This window comes from Electrophorus electricus, chromosome 22 (assembly GCF_013358815.1).
Source record: "Electrophorus electricus isolate fEleEle1 chromosome 22, fEleEle1.pri, whole genome shotgun sequence".
Lineage (NCBI taxonomy): Eukaryota > Metazoa > Chordata > Actinopteri > Gymnotiformes > Gymnotidae > Electrophorus > Electrophorus electricus.
The window spans coordinates 12,688,854-12,711,353 of NC_049556.1; the positions used below are offsets into that span (position 1 = coordinate 12,688,854).

Sequence of the window (22,500 nt, forward strand, 5' to 3'; positions counted from 1 at the left end):
CAGGAACCTTGCAATATCATCAGACAGAAAATAGAGATGTACAGTCTACCCACCGACCCACCGACCTCCTGACCTACCGACCCACCTACCTACCCAACCACCTACCGACCCACTCACCTGCCTACCCACTCACCTGCCCACCTACCTACCCACTCACCTGCCTACCTACCGACCCACCCACCTACCTACCGACCCACTCACCTGCCTACCTACCTACCCACCCACCTGCCTATCCACCGACCCACCTACCCACCCACCCACCGACCCACTCACCTGCCTACCTACCTACCCAACCACCTACCGACCCACCTACCGACCCAACCACCGACCCAACCACCTACCTACCCACTCACCTGCCTACCTACCCACCCACCCACCGACCCACCCACCTACCTACCGACCCACTCACCTGCCTACCTACCCACCCACCCACCTGCCTATCCACCGACCCACCTACCTACCCACTCACCTGCCTACCTACCTACCCAGCCACCCACCCAGCCACCTACCCAACACACTTGACTTTTAGCCAGAAGATATGCATTAGAATATTTTTGTTCTTTTCCTCACTTTCACACCCACACACACACACAGACACACCCACACACACACCTACACACACACACACACACACATGACTCCCTCCCCCTGCCCAGACACACATTGGAAATGGAATTGGAATTTCATGTCCTGCTACTTTTGTGAGATTAAAGTTTGGTGTCCTGCTACTGCAATGTGATTACAGTTGAGTGTCCTGCTACTGCAGTGTGATTACAGTTGATTGTCCTGCTACTGCAGTGTGATTACAGTTCAGTGTCCTGCTACTGCAGTGGGTTAATGCCAAACTCTCCCAAGAGCGTATTAGCTTGAAACAGCATGTAACATGAAACAAAACACTTCACCAAACAGGAAGTAGAGACCATTTTCAATTCAATCAGTTTCTCTCTCTGCCCTTCACATCTACCTTTCTCATTTACACACACACAGACACACACACACACACACACACACACACACACACACACACTCACACTCTGTAACCTTATGTTATTCTTACCCACCAATCACTCATGCAGTCCCACTTGTCAAACATACAGCACTGTGTCTCCTTAAACTGTAGTCTAGTAGACCACAGAATGCTCAGTGGACCGGGTTCATGTAACTCTACTCACAGACAATGTCTGTCTTTAAGAGCACTATTTTCAAATGTTTAAATTAAGTGTGTTTAATTTAATCTAAACCTGCTCCAACCTTAAATAATCACATCTACATCTATCTAAACAGTTATCTACTACACCATAATCTACTACACCATATATCTACTACACCATATATCTACTGCACCATTATCTACTATAACATATATCTACTACACCATATATCTACTGCACCATATATCTACTACACCATAATCTACTGCACCATATATACACTACACCATATATCCACTACACCATATATCCACTACACCATATACATACTGCACCATTATCTACTACACCATAATCTACTGCACCATATATCTACTGCACCATATACATACTGCACCATTATCTACTACACCATAATCTACCTCACCATATATCTACTGCACCATATACATACTGCACCATATACATACTGCACCATTATCTACTACACCATAATCTACTGCACCATTATCTACTACACCATATATCTACTGCACCATATAAATACTGCACCATTATATACTACACTATATATCTGCTGCACCATAATATACTACACCATAATCTACTACACCATAATCTACTGCATCATATATCTACTACACCATATATCTACTGCACCATTATCTACTACACCATAATCTACTACACCATTATCTACTGCACCATTATCTACTGCACCATTATCTACTACACCATAGTCTACTGCACCATTATCTACTGCACCATTATCTACTGCACCATTATCTACTACACCATAGTCTACTGCACCATTATCTACTGCACCATTATCTACTGCACCATTATCTACTACACCATAGTCTACTGCACCATTATCTACTGCACCATTATCTACTACACCATAATCTACTACACCATTATCTACTGCACCATTATCTACTGCACCATTATCTACTGCACCATTATCTACTGCACCATTATCTACTACATTATATATCTACTACACCATTATCTACTGCACCATTATCTACTACACCATATATCTACTGCACCATATATCTACTGCACCATAATCTACTACAACATATATCTACTGCACCATTATCTACTACACCGCATATCTACTACACCATTATCTACTACACCATAATCTACTACACCATATATCTACTGCACCATATATCTACTGCACCATAATCTACTACAACATATATCTACTGCACCATTATCTACTACACCGCATATCTACTACACCATTATCTACTACACCATAATCTACTATACCATTATCTACTACACCATATATCTACTGCACCATTATCTACTACACCATATATCTACTACATTATTATCTACTACACCATATATCTACTACATCATTATCTACTACACCGCATATCTACTACACCATTATCTACTGCACCATTATCTACTACACCATATATCTACTGTACCATATATCTACTGCACCATAATCTACTACAACATATATCTACTGCACCATTATCTACTACACCGCATATCTACTACACCATTATCTACTACACCATAATCTACTATACCATTATCTACTGCACCATAATCTACTACACCATATATCTACTGCACCATATATCTACTGCACCATTATCTACTACACCATAAATCTACTACACCATAATCTACTACACCATATATCTACTACATCATTATCTACTACACCATATATCTACTACACCATAATCTACTGCACCATTATCTACTACACCATATATCTACTACACCATATATCTACTGCACCATTATCTACTGCAACATATATCTACTGCACCATTATCTACTACACTGCATATCTACTACACCATATATTTACTACACAATTCGTTTTCCATAATGTCTTTTTCATTACCTACATCTTATATATCATAAACTTTGAAGTATAACTATTAATGCGATCCATTGCAGTGACGTAAGTTGGAAAAAGCTTTAAAAGCCTTTCTTGATTTACGATGTTCCTAATTTAGCAAATTTTGTTTTACGAAAACATTTTACAAACATGTGCACCCATCACTCCCCACTCTGTAGGGATAATGCACGTGGTCCATATTGATCATATTTCTGTTTTTATGAAGACAGAGTGTGAGCGCGTGCACGGAGCTACCGCGCGCCTCTCCCGTCGTGGAGACACAAGTGTCCTGTCTTCCTCCCGGCTGAGAAACCAGTTACGGGACATTTTATTTGTCCAGTAGTTATAGCGAGTGTTACGGTATCTATTACGGATTGGTGCTGAAACACAGATTTCCAAATTCGTAATAAAGTGTAAGGGATTGTTGCTAAAGCTTCAGAGCTAATAGAGTTAACTTTGGTTATGCTCAGAGAACTATCACAGATTCCTGTCCTCCAGGGCACCAGTTCTCTGATGTTCACTGATGACACCTTTGTATGGGCATGTTTTATAGTTTCATAACGACACAAGCAGGCCTACGCTGTTAGACTGTACAAACGTTGAGATGATGGAGTTTAGCAGGTAATCATATTACAGACGTGCCAAAAACACATTATGAAACATGATCTTTTTATACTAACTTCCACCTGAAGTCCGCATTTCTCTTGTTAGACTACCAGATAACAGTAATAACCAGTACGCTACCACGACAGGCCCGGTGCTCTGCTATTATAACAGGCCTGGTTAAGAAGAATTGATCTGTTTATTCTAATGGTGGTTTCCACCCAGTAGATCTATAACGCTATAACACGCTAAAAGCGCACTGGCTCTTGACGCTCAGCTCCGTAAGCTAACAGACTCGGATGCGTTATTTCTCTACAGCGGTGTTTGTAAGCGGGGATGGTCTCCGCCCTCGCTGTGCGCTGCCGGTCCCGTTTCCGACACTGAAAGAACAGATTCGGCTCTCACCTGTGTCGCTTTGTGAAACTGCTTTTTCAGCCCTGCCACGGACATCGCCTCTGAGGTGTTGCTCTGGAAATGGAGCGAATAAAACGACCCGTCGTTGGCGCACAGCGATGTCGGTGAGACTCGCCAGCTGACGTCGTTGACTCGACGGGTGTCGTAGCATCTGCCGTGACGTCACGGTTCACGGACACGCCCTACACGGGAGCTGGTGCGCTGGTGTGAGCCACAGGACCAGCGGCACATCGCTGCTGTGGAGGTTACAGACTCAAATGGGCTCTCAGAACCGACAGTGTAGGCGAGGTAACGATTCTACCATCGTGACGGTGTCCCACAACGCTGAGTTCAGGACCTCGGACAGCGAAACGCTGTGACCTCACTGCACCGCACACGCATAACAGAAAAAACACAGCAACCTCACACAGCCCATATTATATTATACTACACACAGGCCATACTATACTCCACCACACAACCTATGTTATACTACAAAGCCCATGCTACACTATACTATACTACACACAACCCATACTACACCACACACAGCCCATACTACACCACACATAACCCATACTACACTATACTATACCACACACAGCCCATATTATACTATACTACACCACACACAACCTATATTATACCACACACAATCTATACTACACTATACTACACCACACAGCTCATACTACACTATACTTTACCACACACAGCCCATACTACACTATACAACACCACACACAACCTGTTATACCACATACAGCCCATACTACACTATACTACACCACAAACAACTCATACTATACTATACTACACACAACCCATACTATACTATACTACACACAACCCATACTATACTACACTATACTACACACAACGCAAACTATAATACACTATACTACACTAAACTACACACAACCCATAAAATACACAACCCTTACGACAGTATACCACACTACACATAACCCATAATATACACACTCATACTACACTATACACAACCGATAATACACACAATCTTTTCTACACTATAGTACACTACACATAACCCATAATATACACAACCCATATTACTCTATACACTACACACAAACCATAATATACACAATCCATTCTTCACTATATTACACTACACACAACCCATAAAATACACAACCCTTACTACAGTATACCACTACACATAACCCATAATATACACACTCATACTACATTATACACAACCAATAATACACACAATCTTTTCTACACTATAGTACACTACACATAACCCATAATATACACAACCCATATTACTCTATACACTACACACAAACCATAATATACACAATCCATTCTTCACTATATTACACTACACACAGCCCATAATTTATATAACTCATACTACACTACATGTAACCCTTATTAAACTATACTATATTACACAGTGTATACAACCCATAATATACACAACCCATACTACTCTACACACCACACCACACACACCCTGTAGTATACACAACCAGCACAGCGGCTTGGTGGGTAGCACATTTCTTTCTCAGCTCTGGGTGGAGTTTCCATCTTCTGTCTGTGTGGGTTGATTGGTTGACTACACACAACCCATCTTAGAAGCAAAATGAAAATCTATTTTTGGTGGCAATCTAACATTTTAATTACTAGTATGCTCCTTGTGCTGATTGTAAATCTCTTATTTTAGCATACAGAGCTGTTCCTGGTTTAGCTCCAGTTCACCTCTGTGGCCTGGTGAAGTCTTACACTCCTGCTCTCTGTACCCTGTTAGTTCTCTCTCTCTACAGAAGCCTCCTGCCAGACTTAATCCAGATGTGTAAGAGCGTTTCCCTGCAGAACACCTGGACTCTGGAATGTTCTACGTGACCCCGTTCAAAACACTCCTGCTGAGGATGGATCTTTAGTGGTGGTATGGTAGTGCTTTGTGTTTAAGAAAAGTACTTTATACATTGAAATTAGTGTTTTTATTATTATGAACAACTACGTGTATTGTTTCTGTGTGTATGTATCACAAATGAGACAAGTGAGAAAAAATAAACTTTATTGGATTTAAAATTGTTATATGGCAGGATTATACATTTGTTGTTAGTAAGTATATGAGCAAATCATTGCCAGTACACATTTCAGTATACTGATTGTTTTTTGCTTTTATACTTTAAAACTAAAATTAAAAAATACAGTTTAATACAGTAACTGTACATGATAAAGGACTGGTATATATACATATACATGATAAAGGACTGGTATATGTACATATACAGTACATGATATGTGTGTGTGTGGTTGGTGTGTGTGGTTAAGGGGAACAGGGTGTGTAGAGTGGTGTGGTTGGTGTGTGTGGTTAAGGGGAACAGGGTGTGTAGAGGGTTTGGTTGGTGTGTGTGGTTAAAGGGAACAGGGTGTGTAGAGGGGTGTGGTTGGTGTGTGTGGTTAAGGGGAACAGGGCGTGTAGAGGGGTGTGGTTGGTGTGTGTGGTTAAGGGGAACAGGGTGTGTAGAGGGTGTGGTTGGTGTGTGTGGTTAAGGGGAACAGGGCATGTAGAGGGGTGTGGTTGGTCTGTGTGGTTAAGGAAAACAGGGTGTGTAGAGGGTGTGGTTGGTGTGTGTGGTTAAGGGGAACAGGGCGTGTAGAGGGGTGTGGTTGGTGTGTGTGTGGTTAAGGGGAACAGGGTGTGTAGAGGGTGTGAAATCTCAAGTCTTCTTATGAGAATATACTCATTCACACGGCCTGTTATCTTTGTTAAGTAGCAAAACTGACTGAGCTATAATAGAGTTCTTGAACCCACTGAGTTTTGCTCGAGGAAATACTGTACACTACTCTTTACTTTTGTTATAAACGGTATTAAAACGGCTCTCCAATAACTGAGCAACACTGGAGCAGATTCACATCAGTCTAAACAGAGCATAACTTCACAGCTGGCAGCCAGACAAACTGCACAATACTGCATCACACGCCGAATTAGAGGCATACAACAAAAACTACATTTGAGTATTTGTCCCAAAAATAACAAACTACCATATTTTGTGCAGATTAGGTCAATATGAATATACCATGTGCATCCATGTTCACTCTGATACTCGTAAGACGTAACTGCTTAATGTCGTCATTATGAACGCTTACTGGAGGTGGATCAGAGCCCAGACAGGACCAGAGATCATTTCCTCAGTGTTCTTAGTGTTAATGATCTAAGCACTTTCCTTACACCTGCCCACATACTAACACCGTGTTGGAATACATTAGTCTGACTGTTATCCACCAACACTACCAGTGCGGATCATTACATTTCAACATGGTGATTTAGTTACGGAGTTTACAGTCATTGGTGTACAAAGTAAACAAACATGGAGAACTGACACGTCCTTCAGGAGCTCCTACACTGGTAACTGCAGACGAGGATAAAGTCTTATTTAGTTTATCCAGCTGTACTCTGATAGTTAAAGCTTTACACCAGTAAATGAGATGAGGGTTGATATCTAGATGAACCATTTTGGACAGTAAGATCTCAGGTGGAATGGTACTCAGATCAGATGAGAAATGCAGAAAAAACAAATACTCTGGAAAAATAAATACTCTGGCATCTGGGTGAGGGTCTGTGTGAGGGTCTGTGTGTGTGGGGGTCTGTGTGTGGGGGGGTCTGTGTGTGGGGGGGTCTGCGTGAGGGTCTGTCTGGGAGTCTGTCCAGATGTGTCAGTACTAGATGAACCAGTGTAACAACTGTATCCTCAGTGCTAAACCCTCCTCACACACTCACTCATACGGGTGTCCTTTTGCCTTAGTGAGATGTTGAATTAGAATCCACTCACAAGACTTCATTCTGACTGATGTAATATTCCTCAGGTTAGACTTCTTACAAATTAAAGCCATAAAGGAACAGCATGTGTGTCAATCCACAGATGAAATAATTTGCCAGATTTTAAAACAAAGGCACTAACAGTACCTGGACCCTGTGTTTTCTTTTCTAACAGTTTGAGACAGTTTTGTCTTTCCTATCACAGGACGCTCCCCCCCCCCCCACAAGTCACGTGGTACGGCCTGCCGTGTGCAGGGCGGTCAACCCTATTAGTGACCACGCCCTCCGTAAGTGCACCTGCACAGGTTACAGTCGTGTCTATTTAAACCTCTGCTGGTGGATGCACCATGTTGGTCATTGCTGAAGTCTGTTTAAAGGTTTGTATATCTATTGTTCAGTGCTGTGTAATCTGTGTCTAGTTAAACGTATCGTTATGACTTTCACTAATGTCGTTGTTGTTCGCGTCTTATGTTAATAAACGTGTCACTCTATCGAGGGAGTCTGTGCGTGCTGCTCCACACCCATCGACACCGTTACATTTCCACACTGTCAGAATTCCAGCATTCACAGTATCAGTTCCTCTACCACAAATGTCCATTGTTTCAAATCTAGAAAAACAAACATTCATTTAATGTCATTACTATTTGCAAATCATTTTCTGCTGGAATAGACATCCTTGCAATGGACATTCCTGTCAGAGCACTGGTAGTGCTGTTAGGCTTAATGAAGTCAGTATAATACACAACTCAAACAAATTAAGGGAAAAAATACATAATCACATCATGTCCCAAACAGTCCTGGTGATGAGGCCTTCTGACCCCCTCACAAATTCTACCTCTTTATACACACACACACACACACACACACACACACACACACACATCTATAAATAAACAGTACTCCAGTAACTCACTCTAGTTTCTCCAGTTTACAGTGTGGATCCTCCAGTAGATCAGAGAGCTTCTTCACTCCTGAGTCTGGTAGGTGATTGTAGTTCAGGTTCAGCTCTCTCAGGTGTCATGAGGGGTTTTTCTTCAGAGCTGAAGCCAGAGCAGCACAACCTTCCTCTGTAATACTGCAGTTATACAACCTGCAGAGAGAAGGAGAAAAACTCCTCAGTGTACTTAGAGCTCAACACACACACACACACACACACACACACACACACACACACACACACACACACACACACACACACTCACACACGACTATAAATAAAAATTAGTCCAGTAACTCACTCTAGTTTCTCCAGTTTACAGTGTGGATCCTCTAGTAGATCAGAGAGCTTCTTCACTCCTGAGTCTCCTGGTTTATTCTAGTTCAGGTTCAACTCCGAACAGACACCGTTCTGTGACGTCAATCTCAGAATCAGTAACATTACAGTGATTATCATGACCGTTCAGCATACACACAGGCACCTTCAGGTCAGGCTTGATGACCTAAAAGTGGTTTTATGACTTTAAAATCTCCCTTCAGAGGCTTACATGCATGTTTGAGGTGAAAATCAGACACATTCCATCATTTAATGATCAACTGTTTGGTTCTGGTGAACTGGAACTTAATATGAGACACTCCTGACACAGACAGACTAGATATGAGGACTGTGGGACAGGAATATACTGAGTGACAGATACAGGTTTACCTCTCCATGTGAAATACATCACACCCACGAGTGCTGAGAGCAGGATCAGTACAACTGGAACAACGATGGCTGCTGTATAGTCCCTGGGCAAGTGATCTGGAACACAATGAAAAAGATTCAGATTAAATATCCATCTGTGCAGTCACATATTGGTTCAAGAAAGAAGAGAATAAAAGTCTAAACAATAGCACATTATAAGCAATTATAAAAACACTCTCATAAATGTACTTATACTTTGGTAATTAAGCAACTTTTGCATATTCTGAATCTTTTACAGTAGTGTAAATTACCAGTGATGTTTTTCAGCAGTGTAAATTACCAGATGTTTTCCATTAGTGCAAATTACCAGTGATGTACTTCAGTAGTGTAAATCACCAGTGATGTTTTCCAGTAGTGTAAATCACCATTGATGTTTTCCAGTAGTGTAAATCGCCAGTGATGTTTTCCAGTAGTGTAAATTACCAGTGATGTTTTCCAGTAGTGTAAATCACCATTGATGTTTTCCAGTAGTGTAAATCACCAGTGATGTTTTCCAGTAGTGTAAATTACCAGTGATGTTTTCCAGTAGTGTAAATCACCAGTGATGTCGATCTTTTCCTCCATCACGTTCTGCCCCTATTTTACTCTGCAGATGTAGGTGTTGGTGTCACTGCTGTGTGCAGTGAGGCGGCGTCTCACATAAAACCCTTCACCATCTTCACATGACTCTTTTACTCCAGCAGGCACTTCTACTCCTTTACTGTCCAGCCACTGGAGTTCAGGTACAGGCCACCAGCCCTTAGAGTCACACTGTAGAAGAACCCCACCTGAGGCAGTGCCCAGTACAGTGATCTCTGGGGTTCTTCCAACAGCTGTGGATTAAAAAGACCAAAGACTGAAATAGCATCGTCTTGTTTCTGCTTACATAAACACTTATTAAAACAGTATCTATTATTTAAAAGTATGTTTGAAATGCAGTGACATTCACCTTCAATTTTCAGTAGAACACGGACTTGACCGTCCCATTTGGCAGAATCAACACGACATGTGTACTGTCCTCCATCAGACACTTCAACGTTCTTCAGTAGCAGTGAGGTGTTGCCATACTGTAGCTGCTCTATAAACAGAGCTGTTCTCCCTCTGTATGAAGGCATCTGTCCATCATTCTTGTCTGAATTATTCATATAGTGGTGCACCAGGATGTCTCCTAGATCCTGTCTGCTCCACTTCACTTCCATGTCCACAGCACTCATGGTGGGTTTGATGGAACACGGCAGAACGATGTCAGAACCAGGAGCAGCAAAAACAGTATCTGGACCCTCCACATTAAACCTCTGAGCTCCTACAATGAGAAACATCACCATGCTGGATGTTCACATGCACTCCACACATTACACACAAACCATTATGGCTGATGTATAAGGAGGTGATTACACACCATGTGCACTAAAGGACATTTGGGGGAATATTCATGATCCACATGTGATGGAATAAAGACAAAGATTAATGTTACAGGCATGAACATGGAGACACTACCACACACACACACACACACACACACACTCCAAACAAAGCCATCTTAACACAGACCACACACACACACACACACCAAACAAAGCCAGCCTACCACAGAGTACACACACACACCTACACACCTTCCAAACAAAGCCAGCCTAACACAGACCACACACACACACACACACACACACACACACACACACACACACACACACACACACACCTCCCAAACAAAGCCAGCCTACCACAGACTACATTACCCACAAGCCCACTGTGTGTTCCCAGTCTTGTTGTCCTCCTTGTGTTTCCTGTATAAACTGTTCTGTTGTTGGTCTGTGTGAAGTCTCGTTTGTCTGCTCATCTGTTTCTGAGCCGTTTTGTGATCTATTGTTTTTGCTCTCTTGCCTGCTCCTATATTGGTTCTTAAATATACATCACCTTCTACCTGGATTGTGACCTCTGCCTGTTTCGTGATGTCTTTGGACCATCCCTGTGATAATAACATCAGCAGGTACTGGATTGGTACCAGATTCTCTGGCTGCACAAGGCCAGCTGTTAAATCAGCATCACCAGCGTCTGGAGTCACTAGGCAACGTGGTAGAGGAACTCGCTCAGCAATCTCAGCATCTTACTGCGCTGGTTCCTTCGGTAACTGCGCTTACGCATCGCCTGGCAACATTAACATCCAGTGAGGTGAGAACACCAGGTGTGGTCACACTCCAGACTCCTGCCACTAGTGGGTCTCCCTTTCCTCTACCGGAAAAGTACAATGGAAACCCAGCAGGCCGTCAGGGGTTTTTGCTGCAGTGTTCTGTGTACTTTGCCCATCGACCTCCCTGTACAGACTCTGTGTGCATTTCATTGATCATATTATTATTATTATTATTATTATTAGTAGTAGTAGTAGTAGTAGTAGTAGTAGTAGTAGTTGTTGTTGTTGTTATTATGCGGTAGAGTGCTGGAGTGGGTAAACGCAGTCAGCACCGAGCGTGGAGAGAGAACCAGAGACCTTGTAGCCTTTTCACCTCCTGATTTCATTCTGTTTTTGATCCTCCCCTACAAGGCGAGGTGAGCAGAGAGATGTTTCATTTAAAGCAGGGCTCGCGCCCCACTGCTTCCACTGTTCAAATACTGCTGGTCATTTCTTACAGGATCAGTCCAGAGTGATCCACCTTAGACTTCCACAGAGGCCTTGAAACCACCTGCATCAGAGCCTCAGATCTGCACTTACACACCCAAAGTCCTCTGACCTTAAGAAACCCCAGAAACTTTATTCATCTTTATGCTTTCAAACACAGTCTTGCACCACTCTGCACCTGTTACAGAGAGCACCAAAGCCCATTATAATTAGATCTCAGATCACTTCATGAAAACACAGAATAACGTTTGGCCTTTGTTTCACCCCAACATTTCTCTAGCTCAGGTTTACAGTAAGAGGGGAGCAGCTGTGCTGCTTCATCCCTGTGACTGCACCACAGATCTAGTGGAAGGGCATGAGCCTGCTGTCCGTATCCTCTACCACAGACAATAAGGCCATGGAGGACTACATCACCGAGGCGTCTGCAGGATGGTACATCCGTCATTCCACAGCAGCGGATGGATTATTTTTATTTATATATATCGATCCAGTCCCCATACCAGGAAGACCATGGTCGCCCTTAGCGACAGATTTCAGAACTGACCTACTACTGTCAGAAGGAGAGACGACTGTTCTCACTATGGTGCTCCATCTCTCCAAGGTCATGCGGTTTGTGGGTTTGCTCTCACGCCCTTCAGTCAGCTTTTACTGCTTCATACTGCTGAGCTGTAGCTCTGGTGGAGATACTCACACTGTACGTTTATTCTCCTCCCTTATAGTTCCACTCCCATTCATTGGGAGCATGAATGCAGGACTCAGTAAAGAGCAGGAGCCTGGAGACTCATCCTGACTCTCATGTGTTTGTTTGAGTTTGGCTTACTGTTGAAGTGTGTGCACTTATACACACACACAATGTCTGAGTGTAGATTTTAACCCTGTACTGTTATAAACACTGTGTGTGTGAGTGTAGATCAGTTTAACCCTGTACTGTTATAAACACTGTATGTCTGAGTGTAGATCAGTTTAACTCTGTACTGTTATAAACACTGTGTGTCTGAGTGTAGATCAGTTTAACCCTGTACTGTTATAAACACTGTATGTCTGAGTGTAGATCAGTTTAACCCTGTACTGTTATAAACACTGTGTGAGTGTAGATCAGTTTAACCCTGTACTGTTATATCTATTATTTGATGAATTTAGAAGCAGCATGTGAATTTATATTAAATATTTTGTAACAGACATTTTTCTCTTCAGTTCACACGCACGATAGCTAAGAGGAAGTAATAACTGAACAGGACACATTTCCTCCCCAGTGTGACGCGTGCTGTGTAAAATGTCTCTAATATGTGCAGTGCTGTGACTCTTGGTGTTGAGGAGTCTGGCCAGCATGTCATGTGATGGAGGTTACTGTACCTGAGAGAGACCAGTGGAGGAACAGAATCACCCAAACACACTTCATCTCTGAAAGAGAACAAGGTGGCATATTAGTGTATATACATTAAACTCTCTCACAACTGAACACAACATGCTTACATTTAAACTGTTTTGAAACACTAAAAGCACAAAGTTTAGTCCAGATCATAAAGCCAATAGAAGAACTGGACTAAGCACAGCACAACTGGGAAGGGACTAAGGCATCCACAGACAGCCCATCAGCAAGTACTAAGTGGAATACAGCAGACTTGGACTGACTACGGTTACGATAAATGGGGGAACTTGAAAAAATGAGCAACGACTGGGCAACCTAAAGACAGAAAACTAAATATATAAGACAGAAATCTGACTAAAAGAATCAGGCTAAATGGAGAACTATAAAGAGATGGCTGCTAGAGTACTGTACTACATCAGCACTGTAATCTGAACTGTTCTGGCTGCTACCGGTGACTGCTATGTTCAGTATAGCATGTCACTGACTCCTATGCACAACCCACTTTACATATTCCCAGTACTGTGTACTGGTCAAAATAAATGCACTGTCTATTCATTGTGTATTGGTCCTGTCCTGTATTTATTTATTGTATGACATTATTGCACTGTATTGTTTGTGTAGTTTGTTGTCTGTTGCACTTGTTTTGTGGTGCACCATGGTCCTGGAGGAACATTGTTTCGTTGTTGCTGTGTACTTGTATACAGCTGAAATGACAATAAAGCCTCTTTGAACCTTTGAGATAGAAAATGTACAAAGTACGAGAAACGTTTAAACGAGAGGAATGGACAGACTGAGGGAGACTGGTAGTGAAGAGCAATGACCAGGTTTAAATACACACCTAGTGAGGGACGGTGAGGAACAGGTGATGGTGATGAGATGCAAAACAAGGGAAAAGACCAGAGAACAACACACAAGGATCGGTTACCAAGGGAACCGCGACGCTAGCAGAGGGGGATCGTGACAGGATGCTCTTAAAGGTGCATTAATTGACCCCCTTCAATAACTCAAATAAACTGTGAAATATAGAGAACGTGATAATAAGACCTGTTATATTAGCAGTGGCATCAGCACATGTGTATCAGCTGTATGTTTGAAAAACTGCCCCCTTGACTGGAGGCTTGTCTGTGTTTACACTGACCTCCTGTCAATCTCTTTGAGACACTCCTACACCCCCATTACTCCGCCCACATCTCCAGCTGATTGGCTAAGAAAACAACGGAATCCAGCGAGCACCCTGCATCACCAGGTTCTAGTCAGCAAAAGACCCACGCTGTGCTTCCAAAAAACGTCATGATAAGAATAGAGTTAACACCGGAAATGCCTTTCCAAAATGGGAAGAATTATTACTCGGACGCAGAGCATGAGAGTAAGAGAGAGAGAGAGAGAGAGAGAGAGAGAGAGAGAGAGAGAGAGAGAGAGAGAGTGAGGGAGACAGACAGAGCGAAAGAGACAGAGAGCCATTATTTTAATGTCTAACTGGACTTTAGCTGGGTTGCTTGATTTCTACACAACACTTCAGTCATGTCACAACTTTATATAATATGCAATTTATGCGCAACTGGGGAGAGGGTGTACTTAATAAACCAGAAATAATAATAAACTTCATAAATAGTGAAATAATTAGGACTGTTTAGATGATGGTTCATAAAGTTAAGATGTGGTGCCAAGGTGTGTCCCCCTGTGTAGATGGTGTTTAGATGGTAGTTCATGAAGTTAAGATGTAGTATTAAGTGTGTCCCTATGTGAAGATGATGTTTAGATGGTGTTTAGATGGTAGATGTAGTACTAAGGTGTGTCCCTCTGTGTTGATGATGTTTAGATGGTGTTTAGATGGTAGATGTAGTACTAAGGTGTGTCCCTCTGTGAAGATGGTGTTTAGATGGTAGATGTAGTACTAAGGTGTGTCCTTCTGTGTAGATGATGTTTAGATGGTAGATGTAGTACTAAATTGTATCCCTCTGTTTAGATGGTGTTTAGATTATGTTTAGATGGTGTTTAGATGGTGTTTAGATGGTAGATGTAGTACTAAGGTGTGTCCAACTGTTTAGATGGTAGATGTAGTACTAAGTTGTGTCCCTCTGTTTAGATGGTGTTTAGATGGTAGATGTAGTACTAAGGTGTGTCCCTCTGTTTACATGGTGTTTAGATGGTAGATGTAGTACTACGGTGTGTCTCTCTCTTTAGATGGTGTTTAGATGATAGATGTAGTACTAAGGTGTGTCCCACTGTTTAGATGGTGTTTAGATGGTAGATGTAGTACTAAGGTGTGTCCCACTGTTTAGATGGTGTTTAGATGGTAGATGTAGTACTAAGGTGTGTCCCTGTGTTTAGATGATGTGTAGATGATAGATGTAGCACTAAGGTGTGTCCCACTGTTTAGATGGTGTTTAGATGGTGGATGTATTACTAAGGTGTGTCCCTCTCTGTAGATGATGTTTAGATGATGTTTAGATGGTAGATGTAGTACTAAGGTGTGTCCCAGTGTTTAGATGGTAGATGTAGTACTAAGGTGTGTCCCACTGTTTAGATGGTAGATGTAGTACTAAGGTGTGTCCCACTGTTTAGATGGTAGATGTAGTACTAAATTGTGTCCCTCTGTGTAGATGATGTTTAGATGATGTTTAGATGGTAGATGTAGTACTAAGGTGTGTCCCTCTGTGTAGATGGTGTTTAGATGGTAGATGTAGTACTAAGGTGTGTCCCTCTGTGTAGATGGTGTTTAGATGGTAGATGTAGTACTAAGGTGTGTCCCTCTGTGTAGATGATGTTTAGATGGTAGATGTAGTACTAAGATGTGTCCCTCTGTTTAGATGGTGTTTAGATGATGTTTAGATGGTAGATGTAGTACTATGCTGTGTCCCTCTTCCACTGTGCGCGATGTGGCCGCACCAGCTGAGGGAACTTCAGAAAGAGCAGACGAGGCCCTGCTAGGGGTCTGATCTTGTCTTGGTTTGTAGATTTATAGGCTTATAGTCTTACTAATAGAAATGATAAAAGCTTACAAAACAACAGCGCTGTGCAAGTCGCTTTACTTATCGGAGAACAACAGGTCATCGATATTCTGTAATTAATCTAGTCGTGTTTCCCTAAGCGGAGTAACAACATGGAAGAACTAACGTAGTTCCATTACATATTAACGTGGATCGTAATAATAGTTATTCGGTTTATAATTTCCTTCGTTATTAAAAATAAACTAAACTGTAGTCCAATAAAAGGAAACCAAATGAAAGCGAACTCACCCGATCGGTCAAACCAACTCTGCGCTGGCAGATCTGCTACAAATAAACCTTCAGGAGTTCAGTCAGGAGAATAAAACCTTCCTGTAACAACGCAAATGTCCTTTAAAACACGGAACTGTTTAACAAACTCGCACCGTTACACCGAAGAAACACAAACTTGTTCAAAAAATCGCGGAGCAGAACGTTTCTTTCCACGGGCTGCACCCGATGATTCTTATTGGCTGATGGACGCCCCCTAATGGTTTTCAATTATTTTCATTGGCATTTTAAAAATGGAGTCATCGGGTTTTTTAAACACGCGATTCAGTTACTTTACATCAGGGGTGTCAAACTCAAATACACAGTGGGACAAAATGTAAAACTTGGACAAAGTCGCTGGCCAACCTTGATATTGTCTACAAGATATATGTCTGCAATTGAGGAAGTTTTTCCTTCTCATCAGATATAACGATGAACCTTTTCATATGGAAACAAACTTTACTTAAACACTGTATCTGGAACAAGCAAAGTTTAATATTATAAACACATGTGAAATCAAATGTCAAAGAGAAGCCTGTGGCATCTGTGGCATTAATTTCTTAATTTTTATTTTTAATATTATGTCTCTTTCTTTATTATTCTTTATTCTTCTGAGTTAAATTTCAATGGTAACTTTTTTTTTTTTTTTCACAGGCTAATAATAATAATAATAATTTCCTTCAATGAAAATCCACCCATTCAAGTCCATGCTTTGGAGTAGCGAGGAAAAGTGCATAAAGAAAACATTCATTCAAGCTCAGTTTGCTACTCTCTGATCTACTCTGATGCACACTGGTCCAAGCCAGATACCTGACATCTCTTCTTGGATGCTAGCTCATCAATGTTTGGGGTCAGGCTCTGAGCTGAGAAAATCCTCAGGATTGAGTGAAGGTGTTCATCAGTGAGACGACTCCTGTGTGATGTTTTTCTCATCTTCATCAAGGAGAATAGTTGCTCACACAGATATGTGCTGCCTAACATAGAGAGCATTGGAGCAGCTGGGGCATTGTGTCATGGATGTAATGTGGAAACTGTGCAGCGCCCACAGCGTCATACTTTGACTTCAGCGTGTCACTATACTGGAGTTCAAGCAGCTCCATTTGGAGGTTAGTTGGTGGGCTTTCCATATCAACTGCAAAAGGATTACTAAGCAGTTAAAACCTACATTTCTGGGCATCAAAGTCGGCAAATTGCCGAGTAAACTTGGAGTGAGTACACTGAGGTTTTCAGCAAACTGTGCACTTGGGAACACGGCAGTAGAGATCCTCACGTAGCTCAAAACATCTGTTCAGTAATTCTCCTCTGCTGAACCATCTCACCTCTGTGTGTTACGGCATGTCTGCATATTCTGAACAACACTACTCCAGAAAAGACTTGATTATACAGGAATAAAACCCTCCCAGTCTATAGAGGAATAAAACCCTCCCAGATTATAGAGGAATAAAACCCTCCCAGATTATAGAGGAATAAAACCCTCCCAGATTATAGAGGAATAAAACCCTCCCAGATTATAGAGGAATAAAACCCTCCCAGAATTCCTCTTGTTCCTTTGCCTCTCTAATCTGGTACAAAGTGAGGAGAGTGTTTCAGTGTGAGAATGTGGAAATGTTGAACAAACTCTTGGTGAAGGAATCTGAGAATTTACTCCAGTCTACACCACCTTCTAAGAAGTTTTACATCAAGATTTTAGTGAAGATTAAGCCACAGTGTTCATATACAATAAAGAATCATTTTGTTTATTTAAAAAACAGTACCATTAAAACTGTGAACATTATCTCGTATAGTAAATTATCAAAGCAGTGTTAATCCAAAATCTATGAAGAAATGTATTTGTTCCACACAGAATTATAATGTAAATAATTAACAGTTCAAATATAATGTTAACATAAGATCAAACGTAATGTTAACATAACAGATCAAATGTAATGTCAACATAACAGATCAAATGTAATGTCAACATAACAGATCAAATGTAATGTTAACATAACAGATCAAATGTAATGTCAACATAACAGATCAAATGTAATGTCAACATAACAGATCAAATGTAATGTTAACATAACAGATCAAATGTAATGTTAAACATGTCACGGTACGGCCCCTCCCCCTTCAAACGTCTCCGTGTGTGTGTGTGTGTGTGTGTGTGTCTGCATTGCCACGCCCTTTCGCGTCGCTCACCTGATCCTTGTGTGTAATTGTCATGCGTGTATATGTGTCGTGTCTTATCGTTGAGGTTGTCAGTGTTTCACCCAATTTGTGTGTGTGTGTGTGTGTTTTGAGTCGTTAATGTTATATGTACAATAAAACGTGTGTTCATGTGGAATGTACCTCGTCCCCGCATCCTGCTTAGCCATCCAACGTTACAAACACATGTATGAGGGATGTACCAGCAGCACACTGTACTGAAACTACACACAATAAAAAGGCCAAAATTAACCATGCCATTATTACTCTCATTGTTCATAACAGCTTTAGTTGTTAGGGATTCATTAGGGATTGTTAGGGACTAAGTGTCAGTGATGTAAGAGATATACAGATTACAAGTAATGAAAACCTTCTACTTCTGAACATTTGCCAATAAATGTCTTTTTAGTAACAGGGAGGAACCATCCAAGTTTTTACTGAACATTCAATCATCCCAGAATGTCTTGCAACCCTTAAAAGAAAGGAAAACAAATCTGACTTTAAAAGGGTACAAAATCACTGTAATAATAAATAAATATCATAGGAAATCTTTACTTTTCTAAGTAAAAGTTGTCTAACAAAACGCTACACCACCATCTCCTCATTGTGGGCGTGTCCTCTTATTAGTAAAAGAAAAACTCAAATCTAAACAGTGCATAAGTGACGCTCTGGTGAGTTCAGTAAGTAACTTTCCTTACCTCTGTAACATCCACCCAGTAGAGAAGTACAGCGTAAAGTGCAGGAGTGTAGCGATCAGTGTATTTAACATGAGCTCATTTGCTTTCATTTTAAAGGGACACAGAAGAAAAATGTGAGTGTATATACGATCGACTTAACTGCACTCGACTAACGTCTTCAGGTGACTGCAAATGAAACAGTTACTGATGCAAAATCTCCTGACATTGAGCACAACGGGCCATTCAAAGAGCGGTCTGGGTTAACACTGGTTTAGGGGTTTCTGCCCTGCAAGAACTGATGCACGCTGCTGCAGACACAGAAGCAGCAATCGTTCAGAATTACTGTAAATACATGTAACATGCACTTAGTAAACAAGTACGGTCCACATCTATAAGAAATTAAAGGAACTAATTGGGGTTGGAGCTTTGCTTCGTATAACCAAAAGAGAACTTCATAATCAGAAACTTGGCCATAACTGCAACGCCAGTTGAAGTTGTAGTTTTTAAAGACGTTTCTATATCCTTAAGCACCGCGGCAGCGCCGCCTGGCGTTCCTACCATGTACTGCATCTACCGCTGCGTGTCTCTCCTGCGCAGAACAAACGTCGCTGGAAACGTTTTACTTTCGCTTCGACTCGTGTGACATTCCGGGTTTGGCAGATACAAGAGGCGCTCACAGAGTCCATAATAAACGGGGGTGAGCGGAGCTGAACGGCTAAAAGCTAAAAGTTCAAATATTTTCTCACACTTGTCCAGGATGTTTTTGGCCGCGTTTCTGCTACTGAGTGCTGATGGGTTGGTGAGCTGCGCAGGAGCAGCACAAATGCGTCCTACTGTCAAAAACACGTTTGCTGCAGAAACAGGAAACATACGGGTAAGCCTTCTTGGCTATATTTAGTGTAATACATATTTCTACTTTCCAACAGTAAAGGAAGATCCAGGAACCATTTAGAATATTTGACTGATCGTTTTTATCGTTTAGCTCCATTCACCTCCATTCATTGCGGGCTGTCTCGACAGCGCCCTCTGGCGTTAGCAGCCACGTTTTGCTACAACAGGAGGAACCGGAAGTGGTCCGGCGCGTCAGAAACTCACCAGCAGAAACAGTGCAGCGTTTGTTCGGCCACTTTTACAGGAAAAATACAATGTATTCTTACATTCATTATACACAATATATCCTTACACTCATTACATTGTATTCTTACATTCATTATACACAATGTATCCTTACACTCATTATATACATTACATTGTATTCTTACATTCATTATACACAATATATCCTTACACTCATTATATACATTACATTGTATTCTTACATTCATTATACACATTACAGTGTATTCTTATATTCATTATATACATTACAATGTATTCTTACATTCATTATACACAATATATCCTTACACTCATTATATACATTACAATGTATTCTTACATTCATTATATACGTTGTTCTACATTGTATATAATTGTACATATGTTGTATACTGTGTATCTAATTGTATGTGTCATGTTCTACATTGTATATATAATTGTACATATGTTGTATATTGTATATCTAATTGTATATGTCATGTTGTATATTGTATATCTAATTGTATGTCATGTTGTATATTGTATATCTAATTGTATGTCATGTTGTATATTGTATATCTACTTGCATGTGTCATGTTCTACATTGTATATAATTGTACATGTTGCATACTGTATATCTAATTGCATATGTCATGTTCTACATTGTATATATAATTGTACATAAATTACATACAATATACAACATGTTTTCATATGTTGCAAATATACTTTCCTCAGTGCTATGTGAACATCCTTTTCTCATTATTCTATTATGCTCATGTTAGTATATTCAAGAGTGGACAAATTATGACAATATATTATATCTACTCTCAGCAAATAAAGTTATTACATGAACACAGTAAATGAACTTGTACTGCTCAGTACTAATAAATGTATCATATAGCACTAATAAAGTATAATATAGAAGAGCATTTATGGAGAATATGAGCAAGGTTTTGCATTCTTACTGTGTGTTGAGAGGCAGGAGACTGACTACAGCACATCCACCTACTTCTACCACTGTGTGTAGGAGAGGGTGGAGCCTGTAGCCAAACACCATCATGTCTGGTGAAGCTGTTCTCTCCACTCAAGGGAAACACTGCACATCCCTCTATCATCAGTGACTTGTGGCCAAAGCCAAGGACTCCAGTTCATCAGGAGAAAGCTGGGATACTCTCATCTACGTAAACCCCACAACTGTATAACTTCAGTCTTAGTATGAGGAATGGGTTTCTTTTAAATCCAAGACTTAAGATATGTAATTTAAAAAGTGTTACATAGATATTACATAGGCAAACATAACAGGTATTTAAACAAACCAAAATTTCATCACCTGACCCGCAATATCACGGTGATTTTAAACATGATCTTATTACTGGAGAGACTGACAGACAGCTGGTGATTTACTGCTCATCAATAAAACCAGTTAAACCAGGAATTCTTTTCTGCAGTTTCTAGAAAGATTATAATCTAAGAAGCATAATAGTTTATGAAAAAAAGTGAAAAATAATCTATATTTAAAGAAACAGACAACATTCTGATGCTGTTACCGACAGCCTTGATTAGTCAGTGAGGTAGACTTTAGTTTCTGTTCAGCATTGTTTATTTCCAGTACACACTACATTTGTTACTTAACGGTAATTAGTAGGAGTAACATGAGCATAACACACACCGCTTGTTGTATTCAAATAAAATAAAGTACAATACTAACAAGTATTTAATGCAGGTATTCCTAAGTTATGAATACGGAGCTGTTTTTTGTTTATGATTTCAAGGCCTCTTGGAGAATTGTAGAGTTTCTGGAAGCTTTTTTCCCAGTTCCGCTTTT

General features: G+C 40.9%; 3 protein-coding genes and 1 long non-coding RNA gene across 9 annotated transcripts in view; 1 reads left to right on the top strand and 3 right to left on the bottom strand.

The window, feature by feature from the left end:
- The window catches only part of sh3gl2b (SH3 domain containing GRB2 like 2b, endophilin A1), a 98,227-nt gene that overhangs the window by 8,089 nt on the left and 67,638 nt on the right, over positions 1-22,500 (bottom strand). Inside the window, exon 1 of one of the 2 annotated variants that reach the window (XM_035521205.1) lies at positions 4,045-4,449. The exons of the other annotated variant lie outside the window; for it this stretch is intronic. Within the exon in view, the coding sequence (XP_035377098.1) occupies positions 4,045-4,089 (45 nt within the window). The 5' untranslated portion in view covers positions 4,090-4,449. Of the gene's footprint in view, positions 1-4,044; positions 4,450-22,500 lie in introns of those variants that run through there. 2 annotated transcript variants of the gene reach the window in all.
- LOC118240537 (myelin-oligodendrocyte glycoprotein-like) lies at positions 9,080-16,880 on the bottom strand. 5 transcript variants are annotated; one of them, XM_035521208.1, is made up of 5 exons: positions 16,717-16,880; positions 13,462-13,509; positions 10,441-10,794; positions 9,474-9,569; positions 9,080-9,179 (listed from the first exon to the last, which is right to left on the bottom strand). In XM_035521208.1, exons 2-5 carry the CDS (start codon positions 13,505-13,507, stop codon positions 9,142-9,144), a joined length of 534 nt encoding a protein of 177 aa, XP_035377101.1. In that variant the 5' UTR covers positions 13,508-13,509; positions 16,717-16,880; the 3' UTR covers positions 9,080-9,141. The 5 variants fall into 5 exon arrangements, 2 of the variants coding, with proteins under 2 accessions (XP_035377101.1, XP_035377102.1); XM_035521209.1 differs by having other exon boundaries at positions 9,120-9,192; XR_004775471.1 differs by lacking the exon at positions 9,080-9,179 and adding an exon at positions 9,820-10,324 and having other exon boundaries at positions 9,485-9,569.
- On the top strand, positions 20,170-20,893 carry LOC118240541. The gene is made up of 2 exons (XR_004775476.1): positions 20,170-20,469; positions 20,578-20,893. It is a non-coding gene; the product is annotated as an uncharacterized LOC118240541 (long non-coding RNA).
- Positions 22,241-22,500, bottom strand: part of LOC113568923 (coiled-coil domain-containing protein 171-like) — a 24,293-nt gene continuing 24,033 nt past the window's right edge. Inside the window, 1 exon segment of the mRNA XM_035521203.1 lies at positions 22,241-22,500. This exon segment is cut by the window's right edge and continues 150 nt beyond it. Coding sequence (XP_035377096.1) covers positions 22,435-22,500 — 66 coding nt within the window. The 3' untranslated portion in view covers positions 22,241-22,434.

Excerpts from the sequence above, each read along its gene's own strand:
- LOC118240537 (XM_035521208.1), bottom strand. The coding sequence starts at position 13,507 with ATGAAGTGTGTTTGGGTGATTCTGTTCCTCCACTGGTCTCTCTCAG. Across the intron at positions 10,795-13,461 it reads CCTCCACTGGTCTCTCTCAG|GAGCTCAGAGGTTTAATGTG; the intron begins GTACAGTAACCT and ends TTCTCATTGTAG. Across the intron at positions 9,180-9,473 it reads GATGTATTTCACATGGAGAG|AACGGTGTCTGTTCGGAGTT; the intron begins GTAAACCTGTAT and ends TTGACGTCACAG.